Consider the following 21743-nt stretch of genomic DNA (forward strand, 5'->3'; position numbering starts at 1 on the left):
GGAGTATCCTGTAATATAATACAATGAAAATCTTGGATTCCTTTGTTCTCAAGTGTGTATTAGTAATAATTCTCCCTGATTTATATGTCATAGCATAGTAAAAATTGTAAGAACCAGGCAAAGGAAATGCAAGTAAAGTGAGATGTTTTACCACCTTACCTGACGAAAAGCATTTTTAGAGGTATTATATCCATATTTAAGCAAAGATAGACAATAAATAGTATTTTTGAAGTTGGAATTACTGATTTCTGGGTGATATTTTCTTATAAAAGTGTTATATCTGCTGTTCATATTTAATTAGAGTCAAGAACTTGGTTTATTAAAACAGAATTACCATTCAACCCAGCAATCCCATTAGTGGGTATATAGCCAAAGGAAAATAAATCATTCGACCAAAAAGACACATGCATTTGTATATTCATTGCAGCACTATTCACAACAGCAAAGACATTAAATCAACCCAGATGTCCATCAAGAGTGGATTGGATAAAGAAAGTGAGGTACATATACACCATGGAACACTACACAGTCATAAAAAAGAATTAAGTTATATCCTTTGCAGCAACATGGATGCAGCTGGAGGCCATTATCCTAAGCAAATTAACACAGGAACAAAAAATCAAATACCACATGTTCTCATTTATAAATGAGAGCTAAGCATTGAGTACACATAGACACAAAGAAGGAAACCATAAGCACTGGAGACTCCAAAAGGGTGGAGAGAGGGAGAGCAAAGCCTAAAAAGCTGCCTATTGGATACTGTGCTCACTACTGAGTGATGGGATCATTCACACCCCAAACCTCAGCATCACACAATATACCTGTGTAACAAACCTGCATATGTACCTCCTGAATTTAAAATAGTAGTTGAAATTATTACCAAAAAAATCTTGGTTCACTCGATACAGGCTTAAGATGGCTAGTTGACCCTTACTGGAATATTAGAAATCCAATAATATATATATTTTTTACTATGACAAGGTAATAGTGCCTTGTGCTGCTATACTTGAGTGAACACCAGGAATTCCAGCATGGTTCTTTACTAAAACAATCCATTTAGAATGCTCCACACAGTAGTTCTCTTAGGGCAGCCCCTTCACCATGAACATCAGAACACCTGAGGAGCTTGTTCAAGTGCCATAGCCATGACCTACCTGAACACAATCTCAGAGATGGGATCCAGGAAGCTTCCCCTTTGAAGACTTCCCCAGAGAATTTTATTCTCTTCTCTAGAGCATCCTAAGAAAATGAATAAGAGGCTTGTATTAGTCCATTCTCACACTGCTATAAAGATACTACCTGAGACTGGGTCATTTATAAACAAAGGAGGTTTGATTGACTCACAGGTCTGTATAGCTGGGGAGGCCTCAGGAAATATACAATCATGGTGGAAGGAGAAGCAGGCACCTTCTTCACAAGGCAGCAGGAGAGAGAAGAGTGAGCAAGAGCAGGGACAATTGCCTTATAAAACCATCAGATCTCATGAGAGTTCTCTCACATGACGAGAAGAGCATGGGGGAAACCACCCCATGATCTGATCACCTCTCACTGGGTCCCTCCCTTGACATGTGGGCATTACAATTCAAGATGAGATTTGAGGACACAAGCAAACCATATCAAGGCCTAAGGTATGACAGGAGAGACCCAGTAAGGGGCTTAGTACCTTTATAGAGCTTGGAGTGGCCCCTTGGCTAACAAAGGATGATTTGCACCCTGACTTCTTCAAGTCAGGAAGCAGGGTGCCACAGCCCTTCTTACGTGCTGGGCACTGTTTCAAGAGCTTTCCATTTAATACCTCATTTTATCCCCACAGCAACTGTATGAAGTAGGTGTTACAATGATCCCCATTTTATAGGTGAAGAAACCTAGATATAGTGTGTGTAAATAACTTGTCCAAGGTCACGTACTTAGTGAGTCCACTATGTTCCCGTGGCCCTAGGACCAATCCAGTGCCTCAGACAAATACTGTATAAGCAGGTGGTTTGGGATCTATGAAATGTTTTTTATTTTCCTCCCAAAAGATGAACTTGTTAGGTTTTTGTTGTTTTTTGAGATGGAGTCTCACTCTGTCACTCAGGCTGGAGTGCACTGGTGCGATCTTGGCTCACTGCAAACTCCGCCTCCTGGGTTCAAATGAATCTCCGGCCTCAGCCTCCTGAGTAGCTGGGATTACAGGTGCACGCCACCATGCCCAGCTAATTTTTGTATTTTTAGTAGAGACGGGGTTTCACCATGTCGGTGAGTCTGATCTTGAACTCCTGACCTCGTGATCTGCTGGCCTCAGCCTCCCAAAGTGCTGGGATTACAAGCGTGAGCCACCACACCTGGCTGACTTGTTAGGTTTAAGCAGTTTATCCCTTACTTTTTTCTAACAATATCTTGTATTCTAAATTTAGGTGGTAATCATGGAAAAAGGATCTGTATGCCATTGGAATTTAATAAGTGTATATTTAATAGATTAATAGGAAAGGAACATAATCAGATGCTTCCAGTTAGCAAGAGCTGTCCCCACTCACCCACATGTGGCTTCCTTCAGCCAGAACCGGTTCTCCTTAGCAGGGAATCTTTCTCTAGGAGCAGAGTGGTTCTCATTTAAAAGTAGTGGTGACCGGTCTCTTCCTTTTTTTGGAGGCTACATTTCTTCTTGGTTTGGGACGTACATGCCTGGGCAAAATTTAGAGTAGATCTCTTGGCAAGATTTAAAGTGGAGACACGTTATTTAGTGTTCTTTTGGTCAAAAGGGGTCATGGGAGGACCGCTAGACTAGGGGTGCTCTGTAACCTCTAGCTCCAGCCACCTTCCCACGGGCAAGGAATTTTACCCCATCCTTATGCATAGTTCTTTTTTAATTTATACTCTTTGATACCATCAGCAGAAATCTTCCCAATTTTCATTTCAAAGTATACCTTCACCCCAGTTTAGGCTTTAAATACTGTTCCTAAATTAAAAGCAGAAAATTGCAGAACCTTTAAGCATAGAAATGTGTGAACCCAGAACACCGACATGCCAAGTACAGGTTTAAGGTTTAAGTTTATTAAGAACATTGCAGCATATTTAAAATGTAGAAGAAAAACTGGTAATAGTATTCATCTTATGTCCAAAATGTGTTTTTTTTTTCTAGTAGTAAATACAGCAGATGAACAGTGAGTAGAGAAACTGCCATTTGCCACTCTTGTGAAAGAGCCAAGAAGTTTGTGAGCGTCATCTCTCTCTTTGTGTCATTTCTGGTGTTAATCAGTCAGACAGGTTTAACACAGAGATCTCCTAGTCTGAAGTGTCATTTCTGGAGATGGTAATTTGAGGAATACAAAAAGCATGGTAATAATGTGAGCCAATTCAAAGATACACTACAGTTCATGTATCAAAGGAAAAATACTTTTCGATGGTTTTTCAGAGATATTGAGGAGTTTGAAAATAGATGGAGGAGACAGACTTTCCAGCCAACTTCTAGATCATGAATGCACATTTTTTTCCATTTAAAAAGTCTTTTTTTGCTGAAGTCATATTAGTCTTTTGTAGCCTAACACCATTCAGCTGTTTATTTATTAAACAAGTCAACCCTTCTAAAACTGCAGTGTGGTAACTATAAAGTGAATCGTGGGAGAAATAACCCTTGGGCTATATAGAACTGAAAGGATGAATATCAATATTAAGATGTGGGGACAAAATTAAGGTTTAGCTAAGAAGTACTATAAATGCATTTAGGTTTCAGAACTAGTAGCCCAACCTGCATGTAAAAAGGAGTGCTTTTATGAACAATTAATGCTCTTTGCAACATACAAGCACACACAGAAGTTATTCATGCATAGTTAGGAAGTCATTTTCTGAGACTTTGGCTGGAAATCTAGGTTTCATGGATGAAACACTTTGGGTAACATCTCCAATATTCCCCTTGAGAAAATGAAGTAACAAAATCCATTAGACACTTAAAGCTAATAGATATTCTTTAATGTGGCTCCAGGTCTCTTTGTCTTGGCATGTTGTGGTGTTTTGGCACAAAGGACCATCAGAAAAGCCATTTTTGTCTTTGAAGATGATAGATTCTGCACACTTAATCCATTAATCTGAGCTGATGGGCTTTTGCCCAGAGTTAAAATATTTTCTCCTTACATAATGGTTTTCATATTAAATCATCAAATAACACTAATTTTTCTGGTGACTGCATTTAATTCCATTTTCTAAACGTAGAAAATTAAAGTGAGTAAAGTGAGAGAGGAGGTTAACTTTTTCTGGGTTTTTTTTTTTTTTTTTTTTGAACAAGGACTTCTATAGTGCTTGGTATATGTGCTCCAGCTCTCTTCTAAGTGTTTTATAAAATATGAACTCGTGTGGTCCACATAACTACCCTATGACTCCGGTACTATTATCCTTGTTTAATAGGTGATAAAGATGAAACGCAGAGAAGTCAAGCAGCTGGCCAGCTTGGCACGCGGATGCTAAGTGAGAGAGCAGAGGTGCAGCTCGTGCTGTCTAGGTTTAGAGTCTGGGCTCTGACCATTACACTACACGGCTTCTAAGGCTCCCTCCAGACCACCCTCGTGTTGAATACCAAGAGCCAAGAATAGAAATGAGAATACTTAACATTTCCAGACCCCCTTTCTCATCCCCCACTGACACTGGCCTCCCCATAGACTGCATTCAAATCTTCAAAGTGAAATTTCAGGCTGAACTTTTTAAACTTGGGGAAGATGGAGCCTTTGAGATCACAGAGGAGCAATCTTGGAAGGTGGGACTATGCTGAATGACTTAGCATCAAGAATATTTAATGTGCTTAGTGAAAACAATCATTGGGTGGTGGTCTGTTTATTCTGAAAAGCTACTTTTAAGTTATAAGTCCTGCTTCCTGCACCTCCACTGGCCCAGAATGATGAGGCCAGAAGAGCTGTGCATTTTGCCAGAAAAAAAGAAACATCAGGAAATGACTAAAGAGCCACCAGCCAGGGTTGTAGCTCCCTAACATAAGGAGCCAAGCAGCACTTTCACAGGTCGACCTGAGGCATTGATACTCCTGCAAAAAGAAAGGTGTCCTATCCTTGTTATTAATGGAATTAATAACCTAGCCTGAGAGCTTCGAGATATGAAAATAGCCCCATCTTAACCAGGGAGCTCTTCACCGTTGGTTCAAAATAGAAAGGTCTGGGCTGGGCGCGATGGCTCACGCCTGTAATCCCAGCATTTTGGGAGGCCGAGGCGGGTGGATCATGAGGTCAGGTGTTCAAGACCAGCCTGACCAACATAGTGAAACCTGTCTTCAACATAGTGAAACCTGTCTCTACTAAAAATACAAAAATTAGCTGGGCGTGGTGGCGGGCACCTGTAATCCTAGCTACTCAGGAGGCTGAGGCAGGAGAATCGCTTGAACCCGGGAGGCGGAGGTTGCAGTGAACCGAGATCGTGCCACTGCACTCCAGCCTGGACGACGGAGACTCTGTTTCAAAAAAAAAAAAGAGAGAGAGATGTGGCTTTTAATTTTTATTCTCTGGCAGGAGCTAGGTGGGGGGACTATGCATTGACAGAAAGGCAGTTGAAGGTGAGGACCCTTTGGTTCCAGGACATCTGGCTATCATTAGCCCTCATGAGGGGCCAGCCCACATGATGGGTGGCAGAAAGGAAAAGAATCTCTGGCCAGAATATGGAAGTCATGGCTGGAGGCAACACTGGCTTTATTTTTGGAAAAAAGTTGGCCGGGAGCGGTGGCTCATGCCGATAATCCCAACACTTTGGGAGCCAAGGTGGGCGGATCACCTGAGGTTGAGAGTTTGAGACCAGCCTGGCCAACACGATGAAATCCCATCTCTTCTAAAAATACAAAAATTAGCTGGGCATGGTGGTGGGCACCTGCAATCCCAGCTACTCAGGAAGCTGAGGCAGGAGAATCATTTGAACCCGGGAGGCGGAGGTTGCACGTCCACATGGGTGACAACAAACTGTCTCAGAAAAAAAAAAATTTTCTTCCTTCTTTCTTTCCTTTTTTTTTTTTTTTTTTTTCCCATCAAGATGGGGTGGGTTTCATTTTATTCATTTATTTATTATTCATTTCTCACCATTTAGAAAGCTTCCAAAGCTCTCCTATCTCCAGACCCACAAAGTCCAGGCTTCTAATAACTCTTTCATCTTCAGTAGCCTTGATCTTCACCAGGCTTTAGTTGCAGTCTCTTCCTGTCATGCCAAAGTTTTAAAGTAAAGCTCACTTTGGTCAGTGGGACTGGTAGAAGCGTTTGGTCATCAGCAAATAACTGTTATGGGTTGTTGGGTGGTTTTTCTTTTCTTCCTTTTTTTTTGGCAAATATCACTTAGAATGATTTATCTTTACTCATTCAAAAGCTCTAACTGTCCCAAAGAGAGGATAACCACAAAAATTTCCTCTGAAAGTGATGCAGCAGCAGCTGCCTAGGAACTGTTTAGCAGTCATTCGCTCAGGGCTATAGAGGAGCGGCTATAGGGATATCACACATCTATTAGAAATCACTCTACTGGACCGGGTGTGGTGGCTCACGCCTGTAATCCCAACACTGGGAGGCCAAGGCAAGCGGATCCCGAGGTCAGGAGATCGAGACCATCCTGGCTAACATGGTGAAACCCCGTCTCTACTACAAATACAAAAAAAATTAGCCGGGCGTGGTGGCGGGCGCCTGTAGTCCCAGCTACTTGGGAGGCTGAGGCAGGAGAATGGCATGAACCCAGGAGGCAGAGCTTGCAGTGAGCCAAGATCACGCCATTGCACTCCAGCCTGGGTGACAGAGTGAGACTCTGTCTCAAAAAAGAAAAGAAATCACTCTACTGAAAGAATAAAGGAGATCTCAAGACAACTTACTTGAATTCCCTATTCTACAATTTGGACAGATTCCTTGATATTACATATTAAATCATAAGGAGAAAAAATCTGGTTTTGGTCTCTTTGTTATCTAAAATCCTAGCAAAAAGTACAGAGAAAAGTTTAATCCATTTTTAATAGGTTCTGTTGCCATAGGCTTTCTGTATATACAATGCATTAAGCCTTGCCATGGTCTTTGCAGGTGGCTTTATTGACAGAAGTTACTTGGATAATGCCATGCAGGAGTTAAAAACATGAACTTCAGGGCCAGGGGACCTGGCGCTGAGTCTCACAGCTTGCAAAGGTGCAAGTTCCTGGATCCCTCTAAGCTACAGTGTCATTTGTAAATAAGGGTGGTGGTGCTGTCACACAGGGTCATTGCAGGCATTTAACCAAATAACATTAGTAGAGTTTCTGGCATAGTGCCTGGCATAGAATAAGCATTCAATAAATATTAACAGCAGCATTAGATTCTCATTGGAGCGTGAACCCTATTGTGAATTGTGCATACAAGGGATCTAGGTTGTGCACTCCTTATGAGAATCTAACTAATGTCTGATGATCTGAGGTGGAATCGTTTCATCTCAAACCCCCCGCTCCCTGGTCTGTGGAAAAATTGTCTTCCACGAAACCAGTCCCTGGTTATTTTAAAGATAACTCCTTCTTGCCGTTTAAGTTTAAGTTGGATGGAGCTGGATTTTGAATTCTTTCAGGCTGTTTCTATTTCACAGGCAAAATCCACTGTCACACTGGGAAAGGCCAAGGGGTAAATTATTGTCTTATTTATTAACAAAAGGTAAGGAGAACATGGAAGTTCAGTAGAAAATGCAGGTTATAACACATGTCCAGAACGATGCCATTTTTAAAAATGTGTATAATACTTGTTTGGAAGGCCATATATCCAAATGTTAATATTAGTTATCTCTGATTACCCCTTATTTTCTATTTTACACTTTTTCTTAGATTTTCTGCCGGGAAGATGTATTACTTTCTTATTAAAGAAAAACAACAAATGCTATATTTATGTGTGTGTGTGTGTGTGTGTGTGTGTGTGTGTGTGTGTGTGTGTATATATATATATACATATTTTTTTTTTCTTTTTTGAGACAGGGTCTCACTCTGTCACCCGGGCCCAAGTGCAGTGGCATGATCTCAGCTCACTGCAGCCTTGACTTCCTAGGCTCAAGTGATCCTCCCACCTCGGCCTTCAGAGTAGCTGGGTCTACAGGCACACACCACCATGCCTGGCTAATTTTCAAAATTTTTAATAGACATGAAGTCTCAATGAGTTGCCCAGGCTGGTCTCAAACTCGTGGGCTCAAGCAATCCTCCCGCCTCAGTCTCCCAAACTGCTAGGATTACAGGCATAAGCTGCTGTATCCAGCCAACAAATGCTATTTATAAAAAGAAAGAACTGTATAGTCACTGTAGAACCAATTTGTAGAGGGGTATGGAAGCCTAGCTTCAGTCTCCAGGTACGGAGAAGTAGAGATGGAGTCTGTAGCAATGTGAGCAGGGAGCCCTGGGGATTGCTTATGAGCCCTGGGGGTCATTTGGTAAGGCACTGCAACTTCACAGCAATTGGTATTTCAGAATCTTCAGTGAGGTTTTTATACCTGCCCTACTCACCAGAGTCTTGTTCTTATCCTCAGTTGTTCCAAGTATGTGAATAACTCTAGAAACTGATCTGGTATCCCCAGAGGCTCTCTAGACTTCTGAGGTCAGTAACACACTAGACGCAGGCTCTGCGCACCTGCTATCAAAGTAATGGCCCCCAAACTTAACAGGTGTGCAGAAGCACAGTTTTCAAGTGTCTGGAGCTCTGACTTGCTTTGGATCATTATCACAGGTCCCGGATTTTTAATTGCTCTGCAAGGGCACTAGGCCAGGCCTCATGAGCAAGGTGAATATAGTCATGCGTTGCTTAACAACAGGGATGTGCTCTAAGAAATGCAAATTTATCATCAGGCAGTTTCATCAGGTGCAAACCTTATAGTGTGTACTAACACAAACCTAGACAGCATAGCTTTCTGCATACTGAGGCTGCATGGTGCAGCCTATTGCTCCTAGGCTACAAACCTGTACAGTAGATCACTGTACTGACTACTGTAGGCAATCAGAACCAATGGTAAGCATTAAAAATATGTATCTAAACATACCTTCCATAGAAAAGACACAGTAAAATACGGTTTAAAACAAGGGCCCCCTGCCCCCGGGCCACGGACCGGTAGCGGTCCAGGCTGCATAGCAGGAGATAAGCAGCTTCATCTGTATTTACAGCTGCTCCCCCATCACTCACATTACCGTCTGAGCTCACCTCCTGTCAGGTCAGCGGTGGCATTAGATTCTCACAGGAGCACAAACCCTATTGTGAACTGCACATGTAGTTGTGCGCTTCTTTTTCTTTTCTTTTCTTTTCTTCTTTTTTTTTTTTTTTTTGAGACTGAGTCTAGCTCTGTTGCCCAGGCTGGAGTGCAGTGGCAGGATGAGATCTCAGCTCACTGCCACCTCCACCTCCCGGGTTCAAGCGATTCTCTTCCTCAGCCTCCCAAGTAGCTGGGATTACAGGTGCCTGCCACCATGCCTGGCTAATTTTTGTATTTTTAGTAGAGACGGGGTTTCACTGTATTGGCCAGGCTGGTCTCGAACTCCTGACCTTGTGATCCACCCGCCTCGGCCTCCCAAAGTGCTGTGATTACAAGCACAAGCCACCGCGCCTGGTCGGTTGTGCACTTTTTATGAGAATATAACTAATGCCTGATGATCCAAGGTGGAACAGTTTTATCCTGAAACCCCCCCCATCCCTGGTCCATGGGAAAATGGTCTTCCACAAAACCAGGCACTGGTGCCAAAAAGGTTGAGGACCGCTGGTAAAAAAAAATAAAAAATTATGGACTTGTATAAGGCACTTACCATGAACAGAGCTTGCAAGGCTGGAAGTTGCTTTGGGTGAGTGAGTAAGTGAGTGGTGAGTGAATGTGAAGGCCTAGGACATTACTCTACATTACTGTAGACTTTATAAACACTGGACACTTAGGCCACCCTAAATTTATTATAAAATTTTTTTCTTCTGTAATAAATTAATCTTAGCTTACTGTTACTTTTTTACTTTATACACTTTTTAAAAAAACGTTTTGACTCTTTTGTAATAACACTTAGCTTAAAACACAAACACATTGGACAGCTGTATGAAAATATTTTCTTTATATCCTATTCTATAAACCTTTTCCCGTTATTAAAGTTTTTCATTTTTGATTTTTACTTTCTAAACATTTTTGTTAAAAACTAAGCCACAAACACACACATTAGCCTAGGCCTGCACAGGGTAAGGCTCATCAGTATCACTGTCTTCCACCTCCATGTCTTGTCCCACTGGAAGGTCTTCAGGGGCAATAACACGCATGGAGCTGTCATCTCTGATAATAGCAATGCCTTCTTCTGGAATTCCTCCTGAAGGGCCTGCCTGAGGCTGTTTTACAGTTAACTTTTTTTTTTTTTTTTTTTTGAGACATAGTCTTGCTCTGTCGCCCAGGCTGGAGTGCAATGGTGCAATCTCAGCTCTCTGCAACCTCTGCCTCTCAGGTTCAAGCAATTCTCCTGCCTCAACCTCCCAAGTAGCTGGTATTACAGGCACCACCACCACGCCCAGATAATTTTTTTGTATTTTTAGTAGAGACAGGGTTTCATCATGTTGGCCAGATTGGTTTCAAACTCCTGGCCTCAAGTGATTCGCCCACCTCGGCCTCCCAAAGTGCTAGGATTACAGGTGTGAGCCACCATGCCCGGCTACAGTTAACTTTTTAAATCTAAGTTGAAGGAGCACACTCTCAAATAACAACAAAAAATATACTAAACACATAAACCCAGTAACATAGTCATTTATTATTATCAAGTATTATGTACTGTACATAATTTATGTGCTATACTTTATACATTTAGCAGCTCAGTAGGTGTTTTTTTGTTTGTTTGTTTGTTTGTTTCGCGATGGAGTCCCGCTCTGTCACCAGGCTGGAGTGCAATGGCGAGATCTTGGCTCACTGCAACCTCTGCCTCCCGGATTCCAGCGATTCTCCCACCTCAGCCTCCTGAGTAGCTGGGATTACAGGCATGCACCACCACTCCTGGCTAATTTTTTGTATTTTTTAGTAGAGACAGGATTTCACCATTTTGGCCAGGCTGGTCTCGAACTCCTGAACTCAAGTGATTCGCCCGCCTCAGCCTCCCAAAGTGCTGAGATTACAGGCATGAGCCACCGCGCCCAGCCTCAGTAGGTTTCTTTACACCAGCATCACCACAAACACATGAGCAATGTGTGGCATGACCACATTACGATGTCACTAGGTGATAGGAATTTTTCAGCTCCATTATAATCTTATGGGCCACTGTCGTATATATGGTTTGCCACTGACCGAATTATCATTAGGTGGTGCACAACTGTACCTTCTTTTATTGTTTTAAAATATGAGTGGCTTCCTCTTCCCACTCAAATAATCCTAGTGGTCTGTCTTTGTTTTCCCCCTTGGCCGAGCTATTTCAGTAATGATTTCCCACTGACTCATTTACTTCCCTTTCCATCATCTCAAAAGTTTTTTTTCTTCTACTCCCTCCATTTTAATTTAGGGAAGCATATATAATTTTTACATTATTTGATTTAAAAACCTGAATTCTAAATCTCACCTCATTTTATTTACGTTTCAGTGGCATATGTGAAACAAAAACATTTTTCCCTTTAGGGCTTATTTATTAAATTTTTTAAAAACCTCAGAGAAAAAGATTTGGCCACATTTTTGTCTCTTTTTATGGCTACAAATGTAACATCAGGAATATATATCAGAATTAATGTGCTTCTGAGTTGCATTTTTCACAGTTGGCCACAGAGCTTTTTGCTTAGCTATCTCGAGTTGCATTGGAACTGAGTTTTCTGTATAATTTTTTCTCTACTTAACTGTAGAAGGAAACACATGTCCAAACTGAGGATAGCCCCACTTTAAGTTTCAACATGGTTTGGGTTTTGCAGCATCCAAGATTTTCCTAAATACACACCTCTTTTTTTTTTTTTCTTTTCTTTTCTTTTTTGGTCTTAAAACACGCTCTTTTGGCTGGTTCAATAAGCTGTTCCTGCCAACCAGTTGCTTTTATGGTAATTGACAGTGTAGCTGATTTTTGGAACCTTGGAATCTAAAAAGGCATTTTAGCTCAGACTTTGGAGAGGCTGAGCCAAGCTACTTGCAGAGTAAGAGATACAGCCGAGCCAAATGTGGGGCCGTCAGACCCCAAGTCTGTGCATGCTAATGAACTGCTCTCAAGAGTCTACATACCAGGAGCTAGCTCCAACTTGCATTTTCCCTCTTTCACAACATGCACAATCCTTCCCTCTCCTGTCTGATTGTTTCTGGAGCTACTAGGTGCCACTTCTGGAGTGCAGCCGGTGAGACCACCTGTCAGCAGTGGACAGACGTGTCAGGACCCCTATGACCACCAGTGGTGGGTACACAGACCCACTGCTCCTCAAATACTGACCATGAGCTGAAAAGACACAACACACAACACACTTGAGCCAGAGAAGAGCTGATAAGTTTTTACTTCAAAGGGAAAGAGCATAAGAAAAAAAATTACAACACTTAATTCAACCAGTTAGTATAATGAGAAGATTGTAAATTTTCTGAATTCCCCTCAAATGATATCAATTCTCTAAAAGCTGCGACATTTCTCCAGATTTCATCTTAGCACAACAAATAAAAAAAAAAAAATCTCCCCAAACTCCCAGATCTTTAGAGTCCTTGCTTTCCTAAAAAAGCACAAATGTTTCAGAGTCAAAGGGCTCTGTTTGCTATCTTCCTTTTGCCGGTTTGCCTCTTCTGGGAACCAGAACACGTTACTCCACAGGAGGTGGCTCTTGGACTCAAAATACCCAAGTGACACTGGGCAGCCCACCAGTAACAGCGTCAGGAAAAGCGTGCCCTTCTAATATCAATTCATTTTTTGAACTAAAATCACTTTGAACACAGAGACTGCCCACCCCCCGTACTTCCCAAGTGGGGGTAAGCAGCTTTTCCTTGTTGATTTCAGTCTTTGAGATTGAGCTTTGTTGTATGCAGTTTTCACACTGACTATTGATAGAGAAGCAACATGTCTCTATTCTCCATTACTTTTTTTTAATAGAAATTCTTTTTTTTATTGTATTATTATTTATGTTCTAGGGTACATGTGCACAACGTGCAGGTTTGTTACATAGGTATACATGTGCCATGTTGGTTTGCTACACTCATCAACTTGTCATTTACATTAGGTATTTCTCCTAATGCTTTCCCTCCCCCAGCCCCTAACCTCCCGACAGGCCCCGGTGTGTGATGTAAGACGATTTTCTTCTGTTATTGGAAAGGAATCCAATCTATACCTAGTGACATTGAATGTGCCCATCTGCCTGAAAAATAAAATACAGAATTCAGTCTATTGAATCCTGTGTAGTACATTGCTGAGATTTGTAAAACCCAATTAAGAATACCTGAATGGGAGTTTGAGTCTACGTTTTTGCACTTCAAAGGTATTTTCATAGGCACCAAAGTGTCAAACACATACACCCAAAGAGTAAGCAGAATTTTATAATTTCACAGTTGGCTGCAGTAAATGTGTTTCTCAGTGGAACAAGTTCAAGGAGTCAGCCACAGGGAGTGCTGGCTACAGCCAGGAGCTCATGGGGCTGCAAGACATACAAGTTGACTCCTCATCTAAAATAAAAGCTCTCCGTGGACCTGAGCCGTGAATTACATCTTCTCCTTCCACATGCAGGCTCCATGCATTGATGGCATTGATGCATTGACGGGTTCTGCAACCCCTAACATATTTGATAGCCACAGGCTTTCTTCTTGTCTGTGCAGTAACCACTCTGAGATTGACAGTTCAGGTAGGGAACTGGGTTCTGGTCTCCTTCGCCTATGTGAGATGGCTTCATCTGGGAGCCAGAGCGTCAGTTACATAGTCTTCTCTAAATCATGTTTTGTTATTTCCCTAACGTTATTTAAGCCTCATGGAACTTATTCTGCTTTTGCCAAGTCTTTCCATTGAATAAATATCTCCATAACCTATTGCTTCACTTTGGCAACAGAATTGTTGCAATTTGTGGGCAAAATGGAGGAAAGGTCTAACTCATTTTGTTTTCCTCTGTAAATTTTGCTGGCTTTCCTTCTCCCAAACGAAAGCCTTGACTTGTTCTCTGTTCTGGTAGCGCCTTGTCTCTGTCCTTACTGAGTGAAGATTTACAGATAGGAGAATAGAACTCAATAAAAAATGACTTCACAGATACCATGGAGACATGCTATTCATACACAAAGTCAGTAATGGTAAATAAATTAGGACACAAAGTGCTCAGAATTATGCCTGATACGTAGTAAATGATCTGTAAATCAGTAGTATCAGAGTTGTGTAAATTACAAATGATCATTCTTTTCCTGCATTTACATGAGTTACTTTATATTGCAAAATTATGGAAAGCAGCAGAGGTATAGCTAAGCATCCAGGCTGGCCCTGTAAGAGCCAGAAGCTGGCAGAGCTGCAGAAGGTAACGATCTAACTGTTCACAGATCCAATTATTTCCCCCAAAGGATCCCTAAAACCTTATAAAATGCCGCCTGAGTAGTCAGTGAAAGGAGACCAAAGGAACTAACACTTGTTGTTCCATTCTGGGCCAGACACACATGATTTCACGTGTTCTTCACAACAACCTTGCCATTTGTTCACTAAATGCTTTTGTTTGGTTTGTTCGCCTTGTTTATTTAAGTTCCTTAGGTGAAGGGTTGTGAAAAGAGCTCAGAGTGACCCATGATTGTCTCGCGGTCTGCATCTTAAGGCTTAACTCAGGATATGTCAGCAGGCTTTCCCCATCCTTTTCCTTCAGAGAGGGCATTGAAGCTTGGCTGCCTCATGGGCATATAATTTATTTTCTCTTGACTATCTCTTCCTGGGAAGTTTTGCCCTGGTTAGACTATATGATGATCATGTTGACGTTATTCTTCTCAAACCTCTTCTAGTTCTGTGACTCTCTTAGAACTCAGAATTGGAAATTAGGTTGCATTTCCTAACTAGCCTTGAGCAGTGCAGAGAAAAAGAAATTGTGAGAAATATTGGGTTGGCAGGGGCAGGTGGGGGGTAAAAGGAAGGGAGAGGACTAAGGGCAGGAAAAGACAGTTTTGCAAAGGCCCTAGAACTAGCAGAGAGCCTTGCATTTTCCAAGTTTCCTGTGTGCAGCACAGTGCCAAGTGCAGTAGCTCCCTAGTAATATTGATTATTGTTGTGGATGGTGATGATGATGAAGAGGGGCTTACCCACTATCTGGTTTTGGAGTCTCAACCCCACTCCTTTGCTCGGATGCCATGCCAGTAGCCTCTCTACCACCCCCCTACATCTTTCCCTTCAGTAGGTAAATTTTTGTATTACTCATACCAGATTCTTTTAGCCTAAGGACCTCGAGAACCCATTTTTGTGGGTTCTTTATATTTATGTGGTGTTGGGAGACATTCGTGTTCTGAGTGAAACAGCAAATCTAAACCAAAGATGTGAGTGCAGAAGCAAAAGCTAGCATCCTAACTTTCATTTCCTGCAGCAGCAGAAGGAGGCGTTCTTTTGGAAACTGAGGACTGGTGCCTGCTTCTTCTAATAAATATGCCAGGAAATCCTGTATTGCTATCACCATTGGGTCAGTTACTCATTTGCTAACTAGCAGAGGGAACTATTTGCCCATCCTTTGTCTGAAATAAATGTTTGATAACTGGCCAGGCATGGTGGCTCACGCCTGTAATCCCAGCACTTTAGGAGGCCGAGGGAGGCGGATCACGAGGTCAGGAGTTCGAGACCAGCCTGATCAACATGGTGAAACCCTGTCTCTACTAAAAATACATAAATTAGCCAGCCATGGTGGCAGGTGCCTGTAATCCCAGCTACTCAGGAGCCTGACGCAGAAGAATTGCTTGAACCCGGGAGGCGGAGGTTGCAGTGAGCCAAGATCGCACCACTGCACTCCAGCCTGGGCAACAGAGCAAGCCTCCATCTCAAAAAAAACCAAAAAAGAAAAAAGAAAATTTGATAACCATGAAATTATAGAATCATTGAGCCAGAAGCACCCCCAAGATTTTCTAGAAACCCCCCTTTTTAATTTTAATTTTCTTAGAGACAGGGTCTTGCTCTGTTGCCCAGGCTGGAGTGCAGTGGCACAATCACTGCTTACTGCACCTTCAACCCCCTGGGCTCAAGCAATCCTCCTGCCTCAGCCTCCTGAGTAACTGGGAATACAGGTGAACACCCACCATACCCAGCTATTTTTATTTTTATTTTTAGTAGAGATGAGGTCTCACTATGTAGCGCAGGCTGGTCTCGAATTCCTAGGCTCAAGCAATCCCCCTGCCTTGGCCTCCCAAAGTGCTGGGATTACAGATATGAGCCACTTTGCCCAGCCAAAACTCCCTGATTTTATAGTTAGAGAACTGAATCCCAGACATTGTGGGAGGTCATAATCTGCCCCCAAGTTACACTGCAGGTGGGTAGTAGGGCAAGGCCAGAACTTGTCCCCAAGTACAGTCAGCACTCTTTATGCTGCTTGTCTCCTGATCCAAAAGGCCCAATTTTTCAGAGTAAATAACTTCAGATTTTTGTATATCTATGAGAGCTACCTTTTATTCTTTACTACCCGCTGTCATCTTATTTCTGCTCCTTTGCAATTTTTTTTGCATCTTAATATAAACTGCTTTATCTTTATTAAAAGCAAACTAATTTTCAAACATATTTCCTGAAGAACTTTTACTTCTGGTCATTAGTGATGAAACCCCTGAGATGAGAAAAGAAAGGAAAAAAATAAAAATAATTGAATTTTTGCTTTTCTTTACAGACACTCTGGAAAACGGATCCAGTAAGGGTGACAGGTGAGCAAAATGTTCCCATTGGCCGTTCCTGCTTTTCAGCGATGGCATTTTCAATGTAAACTGCAGTGAGTTTGATCGTTTACTTTCTGTTTTGCTTAACTCCAGCGCAGCTAACAGAAAAGGACCAAGCAAGGATGACACGTATTGGAAGGAGATCAACGCAGCTATGGCCTTAACAAATCTTGCACAGGGAAAGGACAAACTGCAGGGAACTACCAGCTGCATCATCCAGAAGTCGTCCCATATAGCAGAAGTAAAGACTGTCAAAGTGCCGCTGGTGCAGCAGTTTTAAGAGCTTGTTGCTTTTCAGATCCAGTGGATGTTCTTTCTGGTGTTTTCATCAACCCTCATCCTAAGAGCCGAAGCAGGGATGAAAATGACTCTCTCCCAAACCTCTTCTTCTTTTTAATTATCCCACATATATCATTTAGTTGCTTCTATAAAAGACATATAAATTATAAAAAACTCATTTTAATCAAAAATATTAACTTATTTTATGTTACTCAAACTATGCATAAAACGTCTGCATTACCATTACAGTAAGTGCCTTGCTTCCCGAAAATAAGCTCCAACGTGGGCATAGTTGAACAGCTATGCCTCAAAATGCCAACGCCATATGCTTATTAGCCTGTGTGCATCATTCCAGACGGGCCTAATCATTCCAGGACTGAAATCAGAATCGCTGAAAGCCCTTGAAATACATTCAATAATTCATATGTTAAAACTTGGATATCTGTTCAACTCAAATGAAATCTTCCTTTTAAAAAAAGTCTACAGTATTGAAAATTGTTCAATGTGCTTTTCAGAGTGACAGTGAGAATTTTATGCATGTATCTTGCCTGCATATTTGATATGTTACAAACTTCCAAAATTCAAGGTGCAGCGATCCACATAATGTTGTACATTTAAGAAGTGATTCCTTCAAGCTAATTTAAAATTTCAATGAACACATGGTGACCAGGAAAACTTTTTTTCAAGCACTGTTGGAAAGCACCACAAAGCCCTTTAGAATTAATCTGGATTTGTTTCTCAAGTTCTGCTGAAGTTTAAAAAAAAACTTTATTATACAAATAACTCAAAATTTTCCTGTGTAATACTAAACCTGTAGTTTTAAAACATAATCCTGTTTGCATTAGAGCTCACTGTCTTTTTGTGATGGAAACTGTGTTCATATGGAATGACTAAAAATCTTTTATTTGGTTCGTTTCAAATTACAATTGCTGATGGACAATTTGTATTGCAGCGAGAACAACAGAATGAAAGAAATGTATCTCTGTGCGGCTATACATATACATACATAAAATTGATTTTTAAATTTAAAACATATGGAAAACAAAACATTGAACAGTTTGAATTTTGCCAAGTTGGACATTAAAGTAAAAATGAAGTGAAATCATGCATTGAAAGAAAACATTTTGTTTCTAAATTAGACTACCATTGAGTGAGAATAATCAATATCAAGAAAGAAGACTATCTTTCTCAACTAAACAATAATATTCTAATCAACTTGGGAAGACTTGAAACTTGAATAAACAGTGGAAATGCCAAATATAACAGAGGGTATGTGCTACAGAGAAGTAAAAAGGGTTTGACTCTTTTATGATGGGATTTTTTTTTCTGGGTATGTAATCTATTTTTTTTTTTTAACTGGAAAGCATTTTTGTCAGTGTGAATGAGGGTCAATAGTGCAGCCAAGTGGTGACATTTTTCTTTATTTTGCAAAATGCTTTTAAAACCAAAGGCTGCTCTAGTTGACGGACAGTATCAGTCTTGATCTAAATTGTAGGACACTTTTTCATGTAACATAACATTTGGGGATTGGGTTTATTTAGTGTAATGAAGATAATTTGATATAAAAATATTTTGTGTATATATATATTTTTACTTTGTTTTCTAAATTGCTGTTTGCAGTAACAGTAAGCGCAAAGCAAAATATATAAGTTATGACTGTATGATCAGATGAAGTATGAGTTCTTTTGGTTTGCATCCTTAAATAGTTAGAGATCTCTAATAAAAACTTTGGAATCTTTGCAAAACAATACAAAAATGCCAAAATGTGAGCATGTCAATGAAAACTAAAGACAAATACTTCACTCTTTTTCATACTATTATAAGTTATTCTGGTATTAAATATGTTAATAAAAGTGTCTTGGTTTTGACATATTTCAGTTAAATGAATGAATGCTGGTTGTATTTTATTTGAACGAGTCATGATTCGTGTTTGCCATCTTTTTAAAAAAATCAGCAAATTTCTTCTATGTTATAAATTATAGATGACAAGGCAATATAGGACAACTATTCACATGATTTTTTTTAATACCAAAGGTTGGAAGATTTTATAATTAACATGTCAAGAAGACTTTATAATAAGCACATCCTTGGCAATATCTCCAATTGCAATGACTTTTTAATTTATTTTTTCTTTTGCTGCTTTAACATTTTCTGGATATTAAAATCCCCCCAGTCCTTTCAAAGAATCTTGAACAATGCTGAGCCGGCAGCTGAAAATCTAACTCATAATTTATGTTGTAGAGAAATAGAATTACCTCTGTTCTTTGTTTTGCCGTATGTAATCATTTTAATAAAATTAATAACTGCCAGGAGTTCTTGACAGATTTAAAATAAAAGTTAATTTCTAGACCTCGATGATCGTATGGATTTTGTTTTCCTTTGAGAGCTGACCAGGTAGATGAAGCAGTAGAACAGAGGGGCCCATTATATTCAGCAATTCTCCTTAGACTGTTAAGGGATATGATATGGGAGTGCTGCATTTGTATTAGGTTTGAATTTCATCACCTTAGGCCACCAATCCAGCTTTTAAAGACTGAGAAAAAGGGAGTATGATGCTGACTATTAAAATGCGTAACTTTAAAATGAACATTTTCACATAATGCCTTCTTTCCCTCACTAATACAATTGCATTATTTGTGGCGTGCCCTGCACTGGAGAGAAAACCTTGGCTTTGAAGCTGGACAGAACTACCTTTTAATCTCAGCTCTGTCCCTTACTACTTAGTCATTCTTATCTAGTTTCTTCATCTGCAAAGTGGCAGTAAGGAGCTATACCTTGTAGAGTTTGCACTAAGACTGAGATAAAATACAATACATAAAGTGCCTACCTCAGTGTCTGTCAGATAATAGGTGCTTGGTAACTGGAACGTATTATTGCATAGTTACAATTCCTCTATCCAGGCTTTATGCACAAGAAAGTAGAAATATTTAAAATAAATGGAACATAAGACACGGGTAGTTTAATGGACAGCTGTGGAGAGGTAGAGATGCCCGATAAGAAAAGCTGCTGTGCAATGGTGAAAGTTGGTATCAGAGTTAGAAAGGCCTTCAAGGAAGATTATTTTAGCATCATCACTTTGAACTTCCAGGCAAAAAGCATAAAGCGTTGCAAAGCCAAGGCAGAACAGACATTCCAACAGAAAACACGATATGTGCTGTCGCTTCCTTCTTTGGGATAAACAAGGATTGCTTTCCCTCTATTTGTCCTGCTTGATACTGTTCAAGATGGCTAAGAAAAACTCAAGCTGCTGCCTGTGTTCTCCATCTGCTCCAAGTAGCAATGTTTAACAAACAGTGGCAACAGCCATAGCCTGCTTTTAAACTTATCCAGCTCAATGGTGTCACAGCATGCAAATAAACACAAAGAAGGGCAAGCCCCCCACGCTGTCCTGCCAGGGGTGGCATAGGCAAGTCATGCCTCGGAAGGCAGTGTGTTGTGGTGGTAAGAACCTGGGCTGGCATGCTCTGGCTTTGCTACTTCACTTCTCAGTACCTTTGGGGAATAAGCATAAGCCTTCTTTCTACACCCATTGTTTGCACCTATAAAATTAGACCTGTGAAATTTACCTACTCCAATGATCTGTTGTGGGGAGTCAATGAGGCAGTCGATATAAAAGCACTTTGCAAACTGCATGGCACTGTACAAATGTTAGCGATTATGACCGTATTCCACACAGCCCTAAAAGGCCTCATGTCTCACACTTTTGGGCACTATAAACTGTAGTTTCCATGAAGCATATAGCACCCCTAGATTCTGTCAAATATGTGTTAGGGTCACCATCATTGGGTCCTTGTGAGCACCAAGAACTTCTTGGTCCTGTTCTTTTTTTTTTTTTTCTTGAGATGGAGTCTCACTCTGTCGCCCAGGCTGGAGTGCAGTGGTGCGATCTCGGCTCACTGCAACCTCTTCCCCCTGGGTTCAAGTGATTCTCCTGCCTCAGCCTCCCGAGTAGCTGGGACTACAGGCGTGTGCCACCAGACCTGGCTAATTTTTTATTTTTAGTAGAGACAGGGTTTCACCATGTTGGCCAGGCTGGTCTCCAACTCCTGACCTCAGGTGATCCACCCGCCTTGGCCTCTCAAAGTGCTGAGATTACAGGCATAAGCCACGGCGCCCAGTCAGTCCTGTTCTTCTTTGTAACCATTATGATTAGAATTAGAAGACAGATTGCCACACTGCAGGAATAGAATCCTGATTTCACCACTCCGAGCTTTGAGACCCATCTTAGAGATGGACTAAAACTTTGGTTTGGGAGAAGAGCGAATTGGCCACAATAAACTTTTTCTCTCAACGCGAGGAAAAACAGATTTTTGAGTTTGGAAACAAAAAAAAAAAGCTGAGGTGTTTTTACATTTTGCACAAATGACTCCATGCGAATTCACCCTAGGTAAGATGGTCTCACTAGGTCTTCTACAACAAATTTTAGCCCAAAGCCAGTTTCTGGAAATTTGACCTACAATGAGTCTAATCTGACAGATATTTTTGACATCTAAACAAAATTTAAATTTTTAATTACAAGTGTTTTAAAAAACGATAGATGTAATTTATGCTAATTGTAGAAAATTGTAAACAGTATAGAAGGGTACAAGATAAAAAGCACCTACATGGGGATCTATTATTTTTGGATCTATTATAATTTATTTAGCAGATAGCCCACTGATGAATTTTTGGGTTATTTCCAATTTTTAATTATTATAAACTAGTGCTACTCAAAGTGCTATTTCACA

General features: G+C 40.7%; 1 protein-coding gene across 2 annotated transcripts in view; it reads left to right on the forward strand.

The window, feature by feature from the left end:
• The window catches only part of MKX (mohawk homeobox), a 73463-nt gene extending 54092 nt beyond the window's left edge, over positions 1-19371 (forward strand). Inside the window, exons 6-7 of one of the 2 annotated variants that reach the window (XM_032144509.2) lie at positions 16692-16725; positions 16831-19371. In XM_032144509.2, the coding sequence (XP_032000400.1) occupies positions 16692-16725; positions 16831-17017 (221 nt within the window). In that variant the 3' untranslated portion in view covers positions 17018-19371. The remainder of the gene's footprint in view (positions 1-16691; positions 16726-16830) is intronic. The other variant, XM_032144512.2, reaches the window with a different exon arrangement.
• The last annotated feature ends 2372 nt before the right edge of the window (positions 19372-21743 follow it).

The sequence above is a fragment of the Hylobates moloch genome, unplaced genomic scaffold (assembly GCF_009828535.3).
Source record: "Hylobates moloch isolate HMO894 unplaced genomic scaffold, HMol_V3 SCAFFOLD_3, whole genome shotgun sequence".
Lineage (NCBI taxonomy): Eukaryota > Metazoa > Chordata > Mammalia > Primates > Hylobatidae > Hylobates > Hylobates moloch.